This window comes from Monodon monoceros, unplaced genomic scaffold (genome assembly GCF_005190385.1).
Source record: "Monodon monoceros isolate NGI ecotype Baffin Bay Population unplaced genomic scaffold, NGI_Narwhal_1 Super_Scaffold_21, whole genome shotgun sequence".
Taxonomy (NCBI): domain Eukaryota; kingdom Metazoa; phylum Chordata; class Mammalia; order Artiodactyla; family Monodontidae; genus Monodon; species Monodon monoceros.
The window spans coordinates 25,066,201-25,085,689 of NW_021703778.1; the positions used below are offsets into that span (position 1 = coordinate 25,066,201).

The 19,489-nt window shown below is 53.0% G+C and overlaps 1 protein-coding gene across 1 annotated transcript in view; it reads right to left on the reverse strand.

Moving 5' to 3' along the window:
• Nucleotides 1–17,701, reverse strand: part of PFKFB3 (6-phosphofructo-2-kinase/fructose-2,6-biphosphatase 3) — an 81,911-nt gene extending 64,210 nt beyond the window's left edge. Inside the window, exon 1 of the mRNA XM_029237926.1 lies at nt 17,567–17,701. Coding sequence (XP_029093759.1) covers nt 17,567–17,582 — 16 coding nt within the window. The 5' untranslated portion in view covers nt 17,583–17,701. The remainder of the gene's footprint in view (nt 1–17,566) is intronic.
• Between the last annotated feature and the right edge of the window lie 1,788 nt (nt 17,702–19,489).

The following is a 19,489-nucleotide window of genomic DNA, read 5'->3' on the forward strand; positions in this document are numbered from 1 at the left end:
CCCCCCCCCCCCCCCCCCCCCGCCTTCCAGCGAGCAGCCTTCCTCCCCTGAGAAGTCCCCAGACCCCCATCCCTGGCCTTAGCTTAGGAGGGTATATAAGCCTCAACTGCCTGGCAGCCTTTTGAATCTCATATCTTTGTGGGTACACGTACGTCCATCATTTAAAAATTTTTTTCCTATTAATCTTTTTTTTGTTGGAGGGGGAGTCCTCAGCCAACGACCCAGAAGGGTGGAGGGAAAATTTATTTCCTCCCCTGCAATATGTAGGATGGAATGTTGGCATCCGATCCATATAGGGCTTTTTTTCTTGCCCTCCTCTCTCTTCCCTCTGCAACCTTCCATCTTGACAACCTTCCATCTTGAGATTATCTAGGATTTTAGTTATACATATTTTAAAATTACTCATCGAGAATTACTGAAACCTAATCTAGGTTTTCTATTTCTTTACTCACCACTGTTTCTTGTATCTGATAACATTAAATTCTTCCAGCTACCTTCCTCATCCTTCAGTCCCCCTCACTCCCCAGACCCTCTGCCAGAGGGCATGAGCCTAGTAACTTGTCTGAATCTTTGCCATCCTAAATGCGTCTTTATTTTGCTCTCATTTCACTGGTACATTATATACTAAATATAGGATTCCAAGAAAAAATATTTTTCCTTGTTTTCCCCTAATGTCTGGTTTTGCCAGTGAAAGCTCAGATGCAGTACTAAAAGAGACCACCTCACCTGGGGCTTCTGACTCACTAATTTTCAGTTCAGCTGAATCTACTTCTGCTTTCCAGTCCACCAATCATTTTTTCCATTCAATCATCAAAATCTCAAATGCCAGGCCCTCCAGCTCAGCGCTGCAGACATCAATAGGCATATAGATCACCTGTGGGTCTTGGGAAACTACAGGTTCTGTTGTCATTCTGGAGTGAGGCCTGAGATTCTGGATTTCTAACAAGCTCCCAGGTCACAGCGAGGGGGACCACATCTCGAGAAGCAAGGCTCTAGCTGCTGCCTCTTCACAATGTGACTCCGCTTTAATCATTCTGAAGATGTTAATCATCAATCCCACAGTCTGCCCCTGTGTTCTCTAAGAACTCTCTATCTTGTCTGTTAATACTTGTATCTGTTAAGCTTGTGGCTTCTCTCTTCTAGCGCTGGTTTTCCTCAGTATTTTTCTTTTCCTTTCTCCTTTTTAAATGCCTGGTGGTCTGAGCTGCCTGTTGCTTATCTGCTCCCATCAGTGTGGGTGAGGAGCAGCCCTGCTGCCCAGGAGGCCGGGGTCGGGGGGGGCGCGGATAGCAGGCGAGGGGGTTCTACACCCCATCTCCCGAACTTTTCCCTTAGAAATTCCTGTGTCTTATTTTTAAAGTAACATACATGCATTGTGAAATGACTGGCAGGTACAGAAATAACGTGAAGAATTCCTGGTCGTGTTTCCTCCAGAACCCCCTGCCTGTGCAGGTTTTTTAAGGCCCCAGAAGACTCGGTGTCATCCCCCACCTGTGCACTGAATTTACGATCCATTCACTGCCATTGCTCGTGGGGAATCAGGCATTCATCGTGAGGAATTTCGTTTACCAAATTAATAACACCAGGAGTAAAGGAGATTCAAGATTAAAAAACAAAAAAGATTCCTGGGGAAAATATAAAAAGTAAATATGGAATTGGAGGGGAAGGAGAGGAAGAACTGTCTGGTATTCGACCGGAATGCGAGAGAGCAGTATGAATTTATGATATTTTAAAGCATCTGTTTCCTAGCTCTGCCCACTGAAAAGGCCCTAGAAACAGTGGTAGCCCAGGTGCAGGAAGCAAACCAGAGCCCAGATCTGGCTTCTAACTCCCACCCTCCTGTGAAAGTAACCAGGGCTCCTTGGAGAAATGGCGGATCCCAAGGCTGAGCCAGGCGGTAGAGGCGAGCCCACAGCACCTGATTGTGCCAGAAAGTAAGGAAGAGCTCGGAAAGCAGAGGGAATGTGTCAAAGAGACATGGCAGCCATGTTGAAAGGGTCTCAGCCAAATCTGGGACGATTTGAGCATCAAAATGCATCACCTCGGGAATGGATTCTAACACATGCGATCATAATTTTAAAAATCCCCGAATCCATATGGACAAATTAAGAGAACATTCTTGGACTTCCCTGGTGGTGCAGTGCTTAAGAATCCACCTGCCATAGCCAGAACATGGAAGCAACCTAAGTGTCCCTCGACAGATGAATGGATAAAGATGTGGCACATATATACAATGGAATATTACTCAGCCATAAAAAGGAAATGAAATTGAGTTATTTGTAGTGAGGTGGATGGACCCAGAGTCTGTCATACAGAGTGAAGTAAGTCAGAAAGAGAAAAACAAGGACCGTATGCTAACACATATATATGGAATCTAAAAAAAAAAAAAAGAGGTTCTAATGAACCTAGGGGCAGGACAGGAATAAAGACGCAGACATATAAAATGGACTTGAGGACACTGGGAGGGGGAAGGGTAAACTGGGATGAAGTGAGAGAGTAGCATTGACATATATTTACTACCAAATGTAAAATAGATAGCTAGTGGGAAGCAGCTGCATAGCACAGGGAGATCAGCTCAGTGCTTTGTGACCACCTAGAGGGGTGGGATAGGGAGGGTGGGAGGGAGACGCAAGAGGGAGGGGATATGGGGATATGTGTGTGCATATAGCTGATTCACTCTTATACAGCAGAAACTAACACACCACTATAAAGCAATTATACTCCAATAAAGATGTTAATAAGAAAAAAACAGAATCCACCTGCCAATGCAGGGGACACAGGTTCGATCTCTGGCCCGGGAAGATCCCACGTGCTGCGGAGCAACTAAGCCCATGCACCACAACTACTGAGCCTGTGCTCTAGAGCCCGCGAGCCACAACTACTGAAGCCCACGCGCCTAGAGACTGAGCTCCGCAACAAGAGAAGCCACCGCAGTGAGAAGCCCGCGCGTCACAACTAAGACCCAACGCAGCCAAAAATAAAGAAAGAAAAAGAAATTTATAAAAAAAAAAAAAGAGGGAGAGAGAACATTCTTGATCTGGGGAGGTACACGCTGAATTATTTAGGGATGATGTGTCATTATGTCTGCAACAAAGTGTCAAATGGTTCAACAATAGCAAAACAGGTTGAGACAATAACACAGAAAAATGCAACAGCCGGGGAATCCAGGTGGCACAGGTTGTTCCCTGTGCCATGCCTGCAACTTTGCTAAATGCTTAACATTTTTTAAAGTCAAAAGAGAGACAGAAATGGAAAACCCTCCAGGCAAGGAGCGTCCCTCGTTGCCGTCACACACTTTTATTACTTTCCTGACACACGCATGCTCATGCATGCATGCATGCATTAATGCTCATGCAGCCGAAAACTATTCCTGAGTCATCAAGTGTAAGTTAAAAGTGTTATGTTTGTGTAGACACACAAATAAAACACATATGCAATTAAAGGGACACGTCTGGGGCAAATGAGTCCCAAGTGTTTTATCCAACATTGAGTGCAGGAAAAGATTTCCCATCTGCTCCCAGGCCCCCCGCCTCCCGAGCAGGGCAGTTGTCCCCTTTAGGGAGGCTCACACGCTCAGTGGGCGGCCACTTTATAACAGACTTCGAGGAGGGTAGATGCTGCCATTTCTGCTGCAGATCAAAGAACAACGTGGACATTGATAATTAGGAGGCACAGGGGGTCACAGAAAAGGTCTCTTGAAACCTGGGCCTCCCTTTGGCCACTTGTGCTGGGACACATTTCTGCTGTCACTTAAGCATTTCGTGTCTCCTTTGTTACGGGAGGCCAGCCAGGCCTGTCCTGTCCATTCATCTCACACACACTGCAGTGGTTCTCAAACCTTCAGGAGGAGACCCAGGACCGCCTGAACTCTATTACCTCGTGTTCCAGGGGGGTCCTCTCAGGGGTTCTGATTCGTTCTTAACGTCCCCCCAGACACCCTGCATGGTTGTGATGGCGGGTATCCCGGCTGGAATAACTTAGGATCCTACCTAAGCATCTTGGAGAGAACAGCGTCTAACTCGTCTCTCTCTGCAAAAGAGGTGTTTGGTTAGAAGTGGGAGCAATGAAGGAGAGGTGCAATGCAGAATAAAACTCGAGGAAATGCCCCAGAAGAAGTCATCGGAGCTATTCTGCAGGGTCAACAACACATGAAGGCCTAGAGGCTGGGTGCTCCCAAGACAGGCAGCTGCAAACCCCAGAGACTCTGGAAAAGGTGTCGGTTTTCGGGCTTCTGTTCCTTCGCGGGAAGCGCACCTTCTGTGTGATCGTTGTCAGGGACTGGGATAAGATTCTGATTTAATCAAGAAGCAAGAAAGACCCTCAAGTCAGAGATGACATTCTTTGAGGCCTCTTCTGTGCACTGAAGTATTAATGTTCCTATTAATTCATTAGTTAATTCAATATGTGGTTATCAGTCATCTACCAGGCCCGAGGCTGGACAACAGGACACTACCTGGGAGCTTACAGTCTGGCTGGGGAAATGGAATGAACACACATTACAGCACAGGAACCACGACTACCTCCAGCTTGAAGACTGTAAGGCTAAATTTTTTAAAAATTAATTAAATTTAAAGATAAAAGAAGAAAATGCTGGATCTTTTTTGCAAAGAATTGCTCCTACTGTAATAGCGAATTCAACACCTATAAACATTTTAAAAATAAAACACTAGGGCTTCCCTGATGGCGCAGTGGTTGAGAGTCTGCCTGCCGATGCAGGGGACGCAGGTTCGTGCCCTGGTCTGGGAAGATCCCACAAGCCGCAGAGCGGCTGGGCCCGTGAGCCATGGCCGCTGAGCCTGCGCATCCGGAGCTGTGCTCCGCAACGGGAGAGGCCACAACAGTGAGAGGCCCATGTACTGCAAAAAAGTAAAATAAAATAAAACACTAGACAAATATTAAAAAGACTGTAAGGCAGCCTGTGTTTTGAGTTGGGCCTTGAAGGGTAGGGTACAGATGCATCCAAGGAGGGAGCTGATGAGAAAAAGCAGAGCTGGGAAAGTGAGGGGTGTGCACAAGGAAAAGCATGCAATGAAACTGCAAGAAATGTAAAGAATTGCAAAACTTTGTGTTTCCGAGAGCAAAGGCAGAGTAAGGAAGATACGAGGGGAAAAAAATTTCCGGAAGGTAAACTTTTCCCAAGGAAGACAGCATCCTTCCCCAACATCAAGTAGAAAACACAATCTCTAATCCACAAAGGAGAGAGAACTTCATCTACAGCCAGGTGCTAGAGGAACTAAACCTCCATCTCCACCATCAGCTGGCAAGTCCACAGAAATGAGTGTTTTCACCACCAAAAGGCAGGTACAAATAAAATGTTCATCGGAGCTCAGGGTGTAATAACCCCAAACCAAAAACAACCCAAAGGTCCACGAACAACAGAAAGGACACAACGAAACACTCCACAGCAACAAGGATGAACTAAGCCTTCTACAAACAACCACATGAGAAAATCTCATGGTCAGAATGTTGATGGAAAGAAGCCACCTTCAAAAGATACGTAATGTTAAAAAAAAGAATGAAATTTTGCCATTTGCAGCAACATGGATGGACTTGGAGGGCATTATGCCCAGTGAAATAAATCAGATGGAGAAAGACACATACTGTATGATATCACTTATATGTGGAATCTAAACAATAAACTAGTGGGCTTCCCTGGTGGTGCAGTGGTTAAGAATCCGCCTGCCAATGCAGGGGACACGGGTTCGAGCCCTGGTCCGGGAGGATCCCACATGCCGCGGAGCGGCTAAGCCCATGCGCCACAACTGCTGAGCCTGCGCTCTAGAGCCCGCGAGCCACAGCTGCTGAAGCCCGCGCGCCTGGAGCCTGTGCTCCGCAACGGGAGAGACCACCGCAATGAGAAGCTCGTGCACCGACATGAGGGGTGGCCCCCGTTCGCCGCAACTAGAGAAAGCCCGAGCGCAGCAACAAAGACCCAACGTAGCCAAAAATAAATTAAATAAATAAATAAAACTAGTGAATATAACAAAACAGAAACAAACTTCACAGATATAGAGAGCAAACTAGTGGTTACCCATGGGGAGGGGGAAAGGGGAGGAGCAAGATATAGGGGTAGGGGATTGAGAGACACAAACCTACAGGGGCTTCCCTGGTGGCGCAGTGGTTGAGAGTCCACCTGCTGATGCAGGGGACACGGGTTCGTACCCCAGTCTGGGAAGATCCCACATGCCGTGGAGCGGCTGGGCCCATGAGCCATGGCCGCTGAGCCTGCGCGTCCGGAGCCTGTGCTCCGCAACGGGAGAGGCCACAGCAGTGAGAGGCCCGCGTACCGCAAAAAAAAAAAAAAAAAAAGGGAGCCTTCCACGGTGATCTCCATCTGTGTTTTCCTGAGAAGTGAAGAGGCTAAATTTCTCTGTTTTTTCTTCAGCCCGTTACACACTCCCTGATTTATAAAAGGTTTTTACCAGTCATCTGGTTATTTCTAACAGAAGCCAGAGAAAGGAACATGGCCGCAGAGACACACAGGCCCGTCCCCTTGCTGGGCACAGCTGGCTCTCCTGGAGAGCAGATGACCAGTTTAGTGTCATGCCATGTATTACTTATTGGGAGGCATCCACAATGAATTTGTAAGAGTTTTATATGGTTAAGAAACCAATTTCCTCTAAAGCAGTAGTGACCGTATGACCTTTCACTGCATTCAAATGACTTTATCCAAAAAGCTTTTATATCATCCGGGATTTGCACCAAACATGATTTCAGCTGGAACTGCTTTCTGTTTTCTTTTCCCCACTTATATCTGGGAAATGATGCAACAACAGCAAACATGATTCATGGTAAAGTGGATGCTGACTGACTCATTTTCATGAAAAGGGGATGACATTTGAGTTTTAGGCTTTTCACACTGAAACCAGGCAATTCGCAGGTTCAGACTCCTGTGCTGTTATTACAGCAAGTTGATGATAAAATTCTTGCTCTGATTTCCTGATGCGGCTGTTGGCAGAATTGCTTTGAAACGTATTTTCCATACTTTCAAGCCGTAACCCAGGGCCACAGAATTAGCTTGGATTCTATTTGTTGTCCAAATGTGGTTGAGGTTTGCAAACCTCTTTCTCTAACATGAGGCCGTCTAGGGGTCACCAAGCCCAAGGCATGAGGGTTGGCTGGAGGTGGGGAGGCTGACCCACTGTCCCAGTTTGCCTGGGATGAGGAAGTGGCTGGGTCTTGGGACTGTCGAGGCTGAAACAGGGAAATCGCGGGTGATCCCCGGTGAGCTGGTCACCCCGCTAGGAGGCTAACTTGGTCAGCCGGTGGCCGGCCTGAGTTTGTTCAGGAAGCCTTCCTGGAGTGGGGTTTTCCTTTTCTCCTCACAATGGGGGCCTTCACACTTTAAGGAAACTGAGGAAGGGAGAGAAATTTAATTGCTACTTTGGTACTACTGACATGGAAACACTGGCCCCGTGGGAAACCTACCAGTCGCTTCCCTCCCAGCTTGGAAACTATCTGTGCCCAGCGCCACACGGAAACTTGATGGATCCCTTATGTGAGGCAAGAATGGTCAACCCTGATTTGACTTGGAAGCCAGTTGCTTCTTATGAGAAGCATCTATCTGGAGACGAGCCCGAAGCATAACGGATCTTCGCAGAGGGCCGCGTGCCGAGTCCCAAACCTCTCGAATCCCCTCGTAGTTACTCAACAGGCACTGGGCCCCCTAACCCCACCCTGCTGTGACCTGTCCCCTTGGCTGGTCCTGAGGCTGTTAATGTCCTCAGCATCCCCACAGATCAGCCAGGGGGCAGTCGTGGGAGCTACCCTGACTCACTCTCTCTCCCCCCACGTCCAGTCCATCCACAGGCCCCGCGGTCTCTACCTCCTGAACACACTCAGAACGCAACCTCCCACTGCACCACCCGGACCCCAGCCCACGGCACCGCTCGCGGGCCACCTTAGCCGACTCCCATGCCACCTGCAACCTGCTCTCGGGAGGGCAGCCACGGACCATCCAGAGGGTTTGCTAACCTAGAGTTCACTCGAGCCTCGCCCTCACTAAAACCCTCCCAGGGCCTCCCACCCACTCCAAGGAGGAGGTCAAAGCCTTACCACAGCCTCGAGGACCCAAATGACCCACGCTTTCTGAGCCATGTTCCACACCCACTACACACCAGCCCCACTGGCCTCCACACTCAGCCCACTGTGGCCACAGGGCCTTTGCACCTACACGTCCCCCTGCCAGACACTCTGCTAAGATACTCTGTGGTCCACTCCCCCAGTCCCTTTGGTTTCTGCCCAGATGTCCTCTCAGTGACCATCCTATCATCCTACTTAAAACAGCAGCCCCTGCCCCCTCCCTCTTCTTTCCCATGTTACTTTTCTCCCCAGCACTGGTACCCACTGGACACATACTGTACTCACCCGTCTGTTACCGTCTGTCTCCCCGTCAGGACGTAAGGCCACGAGGGCAGGTGTCTCTGTCCAGTTCCCTGCTGCACGCTCAGCTCAGCACTTGACCCAGCCCTGCTCCACGAGGCGCTGAACAGACACTTGCCGCATGATGGAGGGGCTAATGGGGGCGACTAAAGTATTGATAACACCACGGGGCTGGGGGCAGTCGGCACAGGCAGGGGCAGTGCAGCCAGCCTCCTAGTGTGTTTCTTGCCTTTTCTTCTCAAGTTCCTCAGCTGTAACTCTCCCTTTCCTATATTCCCAAAATGTTTACTTTATGATGTTTTCCAGCAAAACATGGCCCATGCAGATGGCTGCTTGACAGGGGCCTCCCTCCCTCTAGATGGATCTGCTGCTTCCTCCCACGGGCCCCTGGCTCAGAAACCCATCCCCCAAAGGTCAGGCAGGTCACTTGCACCCCCCAGACCTGACGGAGACCCTCAGTCACACCCAGAACCCGAGGTGCAAGGGAGTCTGGGAGGTGCCGGTGAGGGCTTCCTAGCATTTTCAAGAGTGTGGGTCCCTCCCCATTCATGGCCTTGAAATGGGTCTTTGGAGCCCGACCAGAATCTTTAATGAAATGGAATAGACTGGAAATGTTACCGTGTACCTTGTATCCTACAGATAAGATCGATTCATGAATCTTTCTGCCCAGGCATCAACCCAGAACCATTAAATCAGAATTTCCGGAGCATCCGAATTTTTTAGAAAACTCCCCAGTTAACACAAATGTGTGGCCAGGAATGAGATAAACGGTGCCCCTGTACCCGTTGCTCCCGGGCAGCATGAGCTACCCCAGCAGTCAGGGGGCGTGCTGCCGAGGGCCAGGCTTTCCCAAGAGTCTGCATCAAAATGCATCTTTCTGTGCTCAGGACCTCTCTCCTTCTCTCTTCCTGCTTCAAAGCCCACATGGGGGCACCTTGCTAAGCTCCTGTCCGACCCCCACCGGCTGATGGAATCTTGCCCTTCTGTGAAGACTGGCCCTTGTCCCCAGGCCTCTGGATGAGGCCTCAGCGGGAGGCCTTCCTGAATCCCATCGCTGGGGTGCAGCAGGTGAGGCCGACAGTCAAAATAGCAAAGCAATCGGCCCTCGGTTGTTTTCTCAAAAGCATCAGCATCCCTGCACTTCCAGGCAGGAGGGCCAGGGCAGCACAGCCCCAAACCCTCCTGTTCCGCAGATGTCACCTGCCCGGCCCCTGATCAGGACCGTGACACCTCCAGGCTGGGCCCCCTCGCTCAGTCTGGACACCGATGCAGGCAGGAGCCAGACGTGCTGTTTCAGGCCAGTGGGATGGGGGCTTGCTCCTCTTACTGTTGTCCCTCCTCCGGCCTTGTCACCAGGAGGAATCCGGGAACCGTTCTCTGCAGGTCGTGAAAGGATGAGCAGCTTTCATGTTCTTTTCGGTTCTCTGCATTTTCCAAGTTGCTCACAATTGAACTTACGTGGGAAACACTACAGCTTCAGTTTTTTTTTAAAGGCTTGTTGATGTGGACCATTTTTTTAATAAGATGAACCACTTTATTTATTAATGTATTTATTTATGGCTGTGTTGGGTCTTCGTTGCTGCGCGCAGGCTTTCTCTAGCTGCGGAGAGCGGGGGCTACTGCTCGCTGTGGTACACTTGCTTCTCATTGCAGTGGGTTCTCTTGTTGCGGAGCATGGGCTCTAGGCGCGTAGTCTCAGTAGTTGTAGCACGTGGGCTCAGTCGTTGTGGCTCGCGTGCTCTAGAGCGCAGGCTCAGTACTTGTGGCGCACGGGCTTAGTTGCTCCATGGCATGTGGGATCTTCCCGGACCAGGGCTCGAGCCCGTGTCCCCTGCATTGGCAGGCGGATTCTTAACCACTGCGCCACCAGGGAAGTCTATGTGGACCATTTTTCAAAGTCTTTATTGAGTTTGTTACAATATTGCTTCTGTTTTATATTTTGGTTTTTTGGCCCCGAGGAATGTGGGATCTTAGCTCCCCAACCAGGGATTGAACCCGCACCCACTGCATTGGAAGGCAAAGTCTTAACCACTGGATAGCCAGGAGAGTCCCCACGGCTTCGATTTTTTGATATACATGAGTTACAGCTCTTCCCCAGGCCCCCTGTGAACACGTGAGGCTCAGTCACTCTTCGTTGAAGTTCTGCACGGAAGGTCCTGCTACTGGTGATTCCTTTAGACTCTGGGGAGACCTGCCAAGAGACGGTGGCCGCGAGCTCCCTGCAGGATGCAGACCCAGGATTACGTCGGCCTGACATCACGGGCAGGTTCCAGAAGGGTTCCGTGTGCTTCCACAAAAGGCGGGCTCCAACACCGACTTCCTTTTGGTCCAATTTCCATCCTGAAGTCGTAGCCAGAGGAGTGCAGAGACCAGAGACCGCAGGCCCAAGACGCCATCATTTGCCACTCGCCTCCCGCCTGGAGCTGCTGGAGAGACAGGCCAGGGTGCCCGGGACAGAGTCCCTGGAGGACCCGGCCCAGCGGGGACCCCCAGCCTCCCGTGGCCCGGCTTAGCCAAGGAGCTCGGAGGGGGAGACGGGGCGCATGTGTGACAAGCGCCCCAGCAACTGGGAAGCATCTGTCTCTGGGCCGGAGCTGCAGGGAATCTAACTTCACCCCCTTTGTTTCCAGGTGGGTCAACCGAGGCCGAGCGCCATCCAGGGGTGGCCCTGAGACCCAGCCCGTCACCAACACGGTGGACCTGCCACCACTGGGTCTCCCAGCGCCCGGCCGGGGTGTCTCCCCGACGGCACACATCTGACTCCTGCTGAGGTCACGGCCCCACATCCTTAGATGCTTCCTGCAGCTTCCACGTCACTTCTGCCACCTGTGGGTACCTGCCCTGCCCCAGCCGCTCTCAGGACTGTCCCAACAATGATGAATAAACGCTGAGAGAAGAGCCTGTCTGTAAACAGGACTGGCTCCTCCGCCTCTTGGGCTCTGCAGATCATCACCTGGGGCCATCACACTGGGGGCGGTGGCAGAGGTTATAAAAGACCCGGGCTCTTAGGTTATAGACCTCGGACCTCAACTCCTGCAGAACAGCAGGCAGGCCAGGGGCCAGGGGTGGGAACACTCCTGACCTCCCTCCCCTCCCCTCCCCTCCCCTCTTTTGTCCCCTCCCCTCACTGCCTGTGCCCCTCCCCCTGCTCTTCCCGGGCTTCTCCTGTGACTTGGTGACTTCCTGTGTTCGTTTTATCCAGCTTTCATCTAAATGCAGCAATTGGGAAGGACGGGAAGACACAGTCGGCCTGCCTCTTGTAGGGCCCCCAGGTGCTGATTCCGGCACCTCCCAGGAATCCGATGCAGATAAGGAGGAAACAGGAGGCCACCCACGTAGGTGCCAGGAGCTGGGACGGAGGTGACCACCCAGGCCCTGCCCTGGGAGAGTCCTGTGAAGTTAAAGATTCGCATTCCTTGCAGGGGAGGTAAAGGGATGATGCATGCTTGGACGCTTCATGGAGGTACAGTTCCTGAGCATATGGTACTTTTAGCTCCACAAGGAGAAGAGTGCCTGCTTGCACCGGGCCCCCAGGTCTGAACTAACCAAGGTGCAGACCACACTCAGGCACACAGCTTGTTATTGTCGTTTGGACCCTGCAATTTCACCCAGAAGCACCAAAATCGTGACCACAGTAAAAATCAGAAGAGTGTCCGCCTTGCTTACATTTATGACTTGGTATTGTCTTTATTTTAGATTACACGTGGGACGCTGACCCTAATCTTTCGGTGATTAGGGATCTGACAGTCTTACTTCAACTCTGCAACTACCCACTGCAGAAGAAAATGGAGTTTTGGACAAATTAACCAGGCAAAGGATTTATGAAGCACTTGCTACCACCTGTTCAGAGGGAAGTATGAGATCTAGACCCTCCCCCAAATGGAGGACAATTAAGTGCGAGGACAAGTAACTGCCTGCAAGAGCCCCATCTGCATAGAATAGATGGAAAATGGGGCAGAGAAGACTTGAACTTGAGCAGGGCCTTAAGGAACCACCAGAAGCCTACACGTGCCCACGTGTATATCCACACGTGTGCAAATGTACCGTGAAGGATGGTGGCACCTGGGAGGGTGCGGCTGGGTCCTCGGAGGGGAAAGGATGCAGGAGGGAAGCACAGATGTGGGAGCACATGGACGCTGGTGGCCACTACTGGACACTGAGGACACAGACCAGGGCAGAGGACACGCTTTAAGATAACGGGAAGGGGCTTCCCTGGTGGCGCAGTGGTTGAGAGTCCGCCTGCCGATGCAGGGGACACGGGTTCGTGCCCCGGTCCGGGAAGATCCCACATGCCGCAGAGCGGCTGGGCCCGTGAGCCATGGCCGTTGAGCCTGCGGTCCGGAGCCTGTGCTCCGCAACGGGAGAGGCCACAACAGTGAGAGGCCCGAGTACCGCAAAAAAAACCAAAAACAAAACAAAAGCAAACAAAAAAAGATAACGGGAGGGCATTAGAAGGGCGCAGCCCAGGGATCAAAGGCCTGAGAAGACAAAGCAGAGGATTCAGAAGGGAAACCTGGAGACAGAGGCCCTGCGGGAAACAGGCAGGCCCAGCCTGGTTGGCGGCTGCTTCCCTGGGGCCGTAGTCTCCGAAATGGAGCCCGTCCTGCCCAGCAAGCTGCCAGACCACAAGGGAGGAAAGTTTGCCTGAGGACAGAGCCCGCCAGCAGGGCCCCAGAGTGGAGGGCGGTGCCGGCCCAGCACCAGAGCTCAGGGGAGGGATGAAAGGACCAGGGGCCAGCCCAGCCCTGCCGAGTCTAGTCGGGATCTGCTCTTTGCACTCCTACTGGGAGTGAAAGGAAGGAGAGGTCCCGGGTTTGGGTCCAAAAATGCTGACCTAACTGCGATGGAGTTCCCACTGCAAGCAGCTCACCTGCAGGAACCCCTAAGGTGCTGCATCCTCCGTGCCCAGCAGGGGACGGGGCAGTTCCTGGGCAGCTGTGACCTGTCATCTGGCTGGAGTATCATCTCCACGACACCAGACCCATGTTATGAGTCCAGCCCCTGACAGCTGTGCCCTTGGGGCCACGAGAGACAGGGGACCCCCGACTGTCCCCACGTGCAGTCCCATCCCTTCCACCTGTCTCAAGGATTCAGAAGAGTCAGGCATCTAAGTCTGTCTCTCGGCTCATTTCTAACGTGGAAGACGTCTGATGTTCATAACGGCAGACTTAGCATACTGTACGGTCTCAGCCTGACACACGTCATACCACATCCCAAGCTAGCCCATCACTGGGGTCCAAGCCGGAAAGGCAGAGCCTCAGCCCAGCACTGCTCAGCACACGAGTTGACCGTTGTGTATGGAGCCTCTCTGAGCCTCACTTCCTTCACCTTCACAGTGGAAATAATAGCCCCTGGGGTAGCTGTGAGGACAAATGCACATGTGCAAAGCACTCAGCACAGGACCTGGAAGGTGGTCCCTAAGTGTGTTTGGTTTCTTACTGTTATTTATTATTAGAACCTTCACCCCTATCCCCATCCCTACTGAAGGTAGGATGTGCAGGAATACTTGGGACTCCACCATCTGAAGACATTTTTTTCAGCATCTCCACCTGAAAGGGACCTCGAGAATTTAGCCAAGACCACAGTCTCTGAACAGAGCACTCCTCAACCCTCTAGAAAATCACCATCTAGCCTGCCTTTAACATCCTCCAGAGAGAGAAGTTTCCAGCTTTAATCACCCCATTCACCACCTTCCTCCTGGGGCCCACCTAAGTTCTTCCCACCCCTTTGTTCTCATGAGTTTCCTTAATGGTCCACGTCAGGGCATTTCCTTCTTACTCGAGCCCATCTCAAAATTCCAGCAGCTCAGCTGAGGGTCGGACTCTGTTCGCCCCACTAGCCCCCAGCACCCTGGAACCACCAAGCAGAGGCCAGGGCGGATGCGAGTGTGAACGCGGTGCCCGCGTGCCACCCCCTCAGCCGGCGGGGAAGGGCACCATCGGCTACTGCCCGCCACCCCGCCCCACCATTCACCCATCTCAGGCTACACAGTCCCTGCTGGCCATTATCACAGCAGGTGGACCACGCCGGGGTGGAGTGACTGCGGTGAGGGAACTGTCAAGTCTGTCATTCACCGAGAACCTCCAGCGTGCCCGGCGCAGAGCAGGCGCTCTGTCTAGAGAATGAATGAATGAATGAACAAATGAATGAACGAGCGAATGAATGAATGAGCAAGCGAGTGAGTGGCGTGCAGTCACTGAACTCTGCCCTAATTACATTCAGTGCCATCGATCAAGGCAAGGCCCAGGATGAGTACCAAAGATCGGCTGGTCATCTCTTTGTTCCCCCAGATCCGCTGTCACGAAGGGCAAATCCACCCGTCTCCGGTCCCCGCAGGCTGACCTGCACACACATGACAGGCTCCCTGGCCCTCGGCTGCCCATGTCCTGGGGTCAGAGGGAGGGAGCAGCGTGGGGCCTCTGCAGGGGCCACAAGCCGCCTGCATCCTCCAGGGAGGGACAGCCCGCCTTGGGCCACTGGCTCCAGTGACTGCTCGACCCTCACCCCTCAGACCTGGGGTGGGACTGCCGGGGCTTCTGCAATATCCCCTGTGGTTTTCCTCTACCCTAACCCAAACCTTTGTAACAGCCTTCATTAAATTCTTTTCAACTTGCCCTATATGAGCGGGCGTGTGCTTCCTGCCAGGCCCTGACCCAGCTGGTCCCCGAGTCTTACTTGTCAAGACATAGAAACACAGCCTGGGAAGGGAATCAGCGGTCAATTAACCTTCTAGACGTTAGCTACAAGGAAGTCCTTCTCCATCTGGCTTCTCTTCGTTTTGCGCAGAGAGAAGCAAAGTCTTTTCATTTCCCATTTTTTAAATTACTTTTTTTGAATAGTTAATAGATTCAGATGGTTCAAAATTTTTTTAAAGTATAAAAGAGGGGCTTCCTTGGTGGCGCAGTGGTTGAGAGTCCGCCTGCTGATGAAGGGGACACGGGTTCGTGCCCCGGTCCGGGAAGATCCCACATGCCACGGAGCGGCTAGACCCGTGAGCCATGGCCGCTGAGCCTGCGCGTCCGGAGCCTGTGCTCCGCAAGGGGAGAGGCCACAACAGTGAGAGGCCCGCGTACGGGAAAAAAAAAAAAGTATAAAAGAGTATATATATACTGAAGTCTGAATATATACTGTATATATATTCCATATATATACATATACTGAAGTCTCCAGCACCGGGACAGTTCCAGGGATGGGGTGCCATATCCCCGGTCATGGGCCCAGCTTTCCACCTCCAGGCAGGTCCAGATGACGTCTCATCACCAGATTGAACAAACCCGGCCTGGCCATCATTTCCACTTACTGTGTTCACTTCTCAACAGGAGGTTCCGACCAAGCCAAATGGGGAGGTTCTGCCTTGGGCTGGAAGCAAGCCCTCCAGGGCCCCTGCCCTGGCTCACACCAAAGCTTCCAGAAAACCCAACAACGCCTGTTTCTCACACCCTGGCCCTTTAGGAATCAGCATTCACAGAATGGAGGGGCAGGATTCACCTCTCCAGGCAGCAGTGCTCTCTTCAGATTAGAAAAAAAAAAGTCAAAGCTTAACGTGGTTGGCGGCGGGCAGAGAGACGTCTGTCGCATGTGACCTAATGATGCCATCACATAGGGAAACCTTCCCAGGTGAACACTCACTCAACAGCCCAGGTACTTAAGCCTCCTGCATAAGGCTCCCTCCAGCTCTGTGACAAGTAAACGGGCACTTTGCCTCCTAGGAGTTTGCCTCCAGAGACCACAGAACACAGCAGATAAATGACCATTCACACTGCAGCTAAATGAGGTCAGCTGGGGACTCGGGGGAACGTCCAGGGACACAGCATTGCCGTTATATATGGAATAATGGAGCCAATGAAGACTGTGAGTTTGGGACCACACGTCATCAGCTCAGGATCCGACTGACCCCTGAACCCTCTGTCCCTGCTCGTGGCTTTCACCTTCCTTCTCAACATCCCCACAGCACAGGGAGTGCCAACCATGCATCTTCACAACCAGGACCTCACAGTGGCACCTTAGCAACCTCCGTTTAAGGGACAAAGGCCAATAGGGTAATACTGGCAACCGTAGCATTAACCTGACGATTAATCGGGATTATGAGAGAAGTGAAGAGACGGCCAGAAAGGTGGGGTGGAGGCAGCGGCGGGAAGCCACGCAGCCAGTCCCAGGTACCCGGGTGCCTGGGAGGGAGTCTCGGCTTCCTCTCTGTTCGCCCCGGTCAGTGGTACCCAGGTGGGGGTGGGGAAAGCTTGGGTCAGAGTGACAATGGGTCACCGAGCCCAAGCCCCTTCCAACACAAACAGAAAAAGCAGGAGGAGCCAATCAGCTCTGTTCGGAAAGTAAAAACGAGTCTCCTCCATCCTAGGCTCCGACCTGAGGGTGGCAAGTCCCGGCCCAGCTCTGCAGCGCCCTGGGCACAGCAGGGCCTCCATCGCCCTGCCCGGAAATTGGGGCCCCGCGAGCATCTGGGATTTTCCGGCAGGTCTTGCGCACCCAGCCCGCGGTGCAGGTGGGCCAGGTGGGGCGCTGGGTGCCAGCTGCCAGGCACAGGGAGGCAGGTCTTGCCTGGCCGGCCGGCCGTTTCCCCGCGCCTCTGCATGCTGAGCCGCGCGCCTCTCACCCGTCCCGGTCCCCACACGGTCGTCCCGGTTCACGCGCTCGTTTTGCGGATGAAGAAACTGAGGTTCCGGGTGGTTAACTGACTTCCCGAGAGTCAGAGGGTAGAAAAGGCCGAAGGCAGGACCCGTACTCGGACCTGCTTCCACACCGCCGAGCTGCCCACCCCCAACCCCTCGCCCTCCAGTCCCTCCCGGAGACTCGGACCGCAATCCGAGCGCGCCGCCGGGACCCCACGCTGCAAACCTCTCGACACCGTAGAACAATCGACCCCCCGCCCCAAATCTCCAGTCCGCCGGGAGAACCCGATTCCACCTGTATCTCACAACTTGCTGCGGCGCAATCCGGGTGCGGTCCAAGTATCGCGACCGCGCTCTGCTCGCCGGCTCTGCGCACCGGCTCCGGCATGTGGGGTCGGCCGCCGAGTGCCCGGAAGGGGCGACGTGGGGTCGCAGGGGCGATGCGGCAGGAGAGGGGCAGTGCGGGGTCGGGCCCTGCGCCCTCCCGGCCGCCCCCCGGCACCTGGCGGCGCAGGTCTCCCGCTCCGGCCCGGGAGCGCTAGCGGGGGTACTCCGCCTACCTTTCCGGAAGGGCATCCTGGAGGGGCGCTCCGGGAGGGGCCGGCCCGGGACACCGGGGACGGGCGACGTCCGAGTGCCAGCCCCGCGGCTCGGGGTTGCCTACGGCCGCCGGGTGCCGGGCGAGGAGAGGGGAAAGGGACATATTTGGGCAAAGGCCGGGGCGTCACCGGCGGAGGGAGGAACCACGGCGAAGCGGGAAGCGCGGCCCCGGGGCGGGCCTGGCGGAAACCACTTAACCCCTGAGCTCCCGGCCGAGCAGCGCGCCGGCGGCCTCCCCAGCCCGAGCCGGGGTCTGGGTCGCGAGCCCCCCACGCCGTGCATCGGAGCTGGGCCTGCCTCTCCCGACGCCCCTGAGCGGAAAGGAAACTCCTGATCGGGAAGAAAAGCAACTCGCTCATCCACGCCTTTGGGCGGCTGGAGGACATCATCCCTGGAAGTATTTGGGGAACTTTATTCCATTTTAATCTTTTTGTCCTCAGGCCCAGGAGTCCGCTCAAAGGCTGGCTGACTTGACTTGAAATTAAGGGAGGGCTGGGGGGAGCAATCCCACACACAGCTCAATAAATATGTTAAAAAATGATGGTAGTGGGACTTCAGGAACTATAACCCAGAGAAATGGGGGAGGGGCCTCACCCCTCACATTACTATTTATTTTGCCTTTGGGAAGACCCGCACCTGAGAAAATGCTTTATTATTTGGTGGACTCAAAAGTCTCAAAGGCAGGACATCCTTCCAGTCAGGTAAGAGTTAACTCCTGTGACAAGTGCTGTTTCACATTGCAGTTTGAAGACCGGTGTTACCACAATCTCCTGATGTAATATTTAAAGCACCCATGCAGATAGCAATCGGCCCACTGTCTGTATAGTGAAAAAAACCCATCGAGGTGAGCTGGGAAAGTCAGAGCCAGTGGTTTGGTGGTTTTTTTTTTTTTATCTTTTCTTAATCAGAATCAGTTGTTCAGCCTGTTGTCTTTTATGATTAATAGTCCAAACTCTCCCCACCCCCTTTTGAAGGGAGAAGGAAGTAGCCATTAGGTCAGGTATTGTATTGTCAGCTGGCTTGGGAACATGGTAGAGCCTCCTGGAAAGACACTGTTGCATGGACCCCGCTGGAGATCCAGATGGTGAGCCCTGATGAGTGTAGGCATCAGTCTGCCTGAGAGGAGCAGGAAGTGAGGGATGCTGGGGGAGTCCCAGATTCAGTGCTGGCAGCAATGGTCAGCTCCCTCTGCCCTTTTCCCTGGCACGACCATAATGCCTGGTGGACATGCACTTTACTCAGGCGACTTATCTGCTAGGGAAGGCAAATTGTCTCTAAGGCCAGATAAAGCGTCAAGACCGCACATCTTGGACTCAGACTGCCGTGAGTCATCCTGAAGCCAGAGGACATGCACTTTGAGAGGACGGACCTTGCGTCCTTCTGGCTGGCACCTTTACTGCCCTATGGACTCACGTGGCTGATTGTGCTACGGTAAGAAATTTATGTTTGGTCTTTTTCACCGGTTCTTGACACAGAGCTCCTAAAACCTTTGGAATCTCTGCAATGATCTTCTGTATGCTAAGGAGAGGACAGGTGGCTGGGGGCCCCTAGATAGCTTCAGGAGAGGGGCTGGTGGCTAGAAGACCAAGCACGATTAGAGGACTGGAAATTGAGTTCAATCACCAACGGCCAATGATTTAACCAATCATACCTACAAAATGAAACCTCAGTAAAAACCCCACCATGACGGGGGCTTGGAGAGCTTCTGGCTGGTGGGCACATGGAGGCGCTGCGAGGGTGAAGCACGCAGGGTGGGCACGGAGGCTCCGCGTGCCTCTGCGCTCTCACCTTGCCCCCGTGCATCTCCTCCACGTGGCTGCTCCTGACTTGCATCCTCTATAATCAACTGATAATAGCAAGTGAAGTACTTTTCTGAGTTCTGT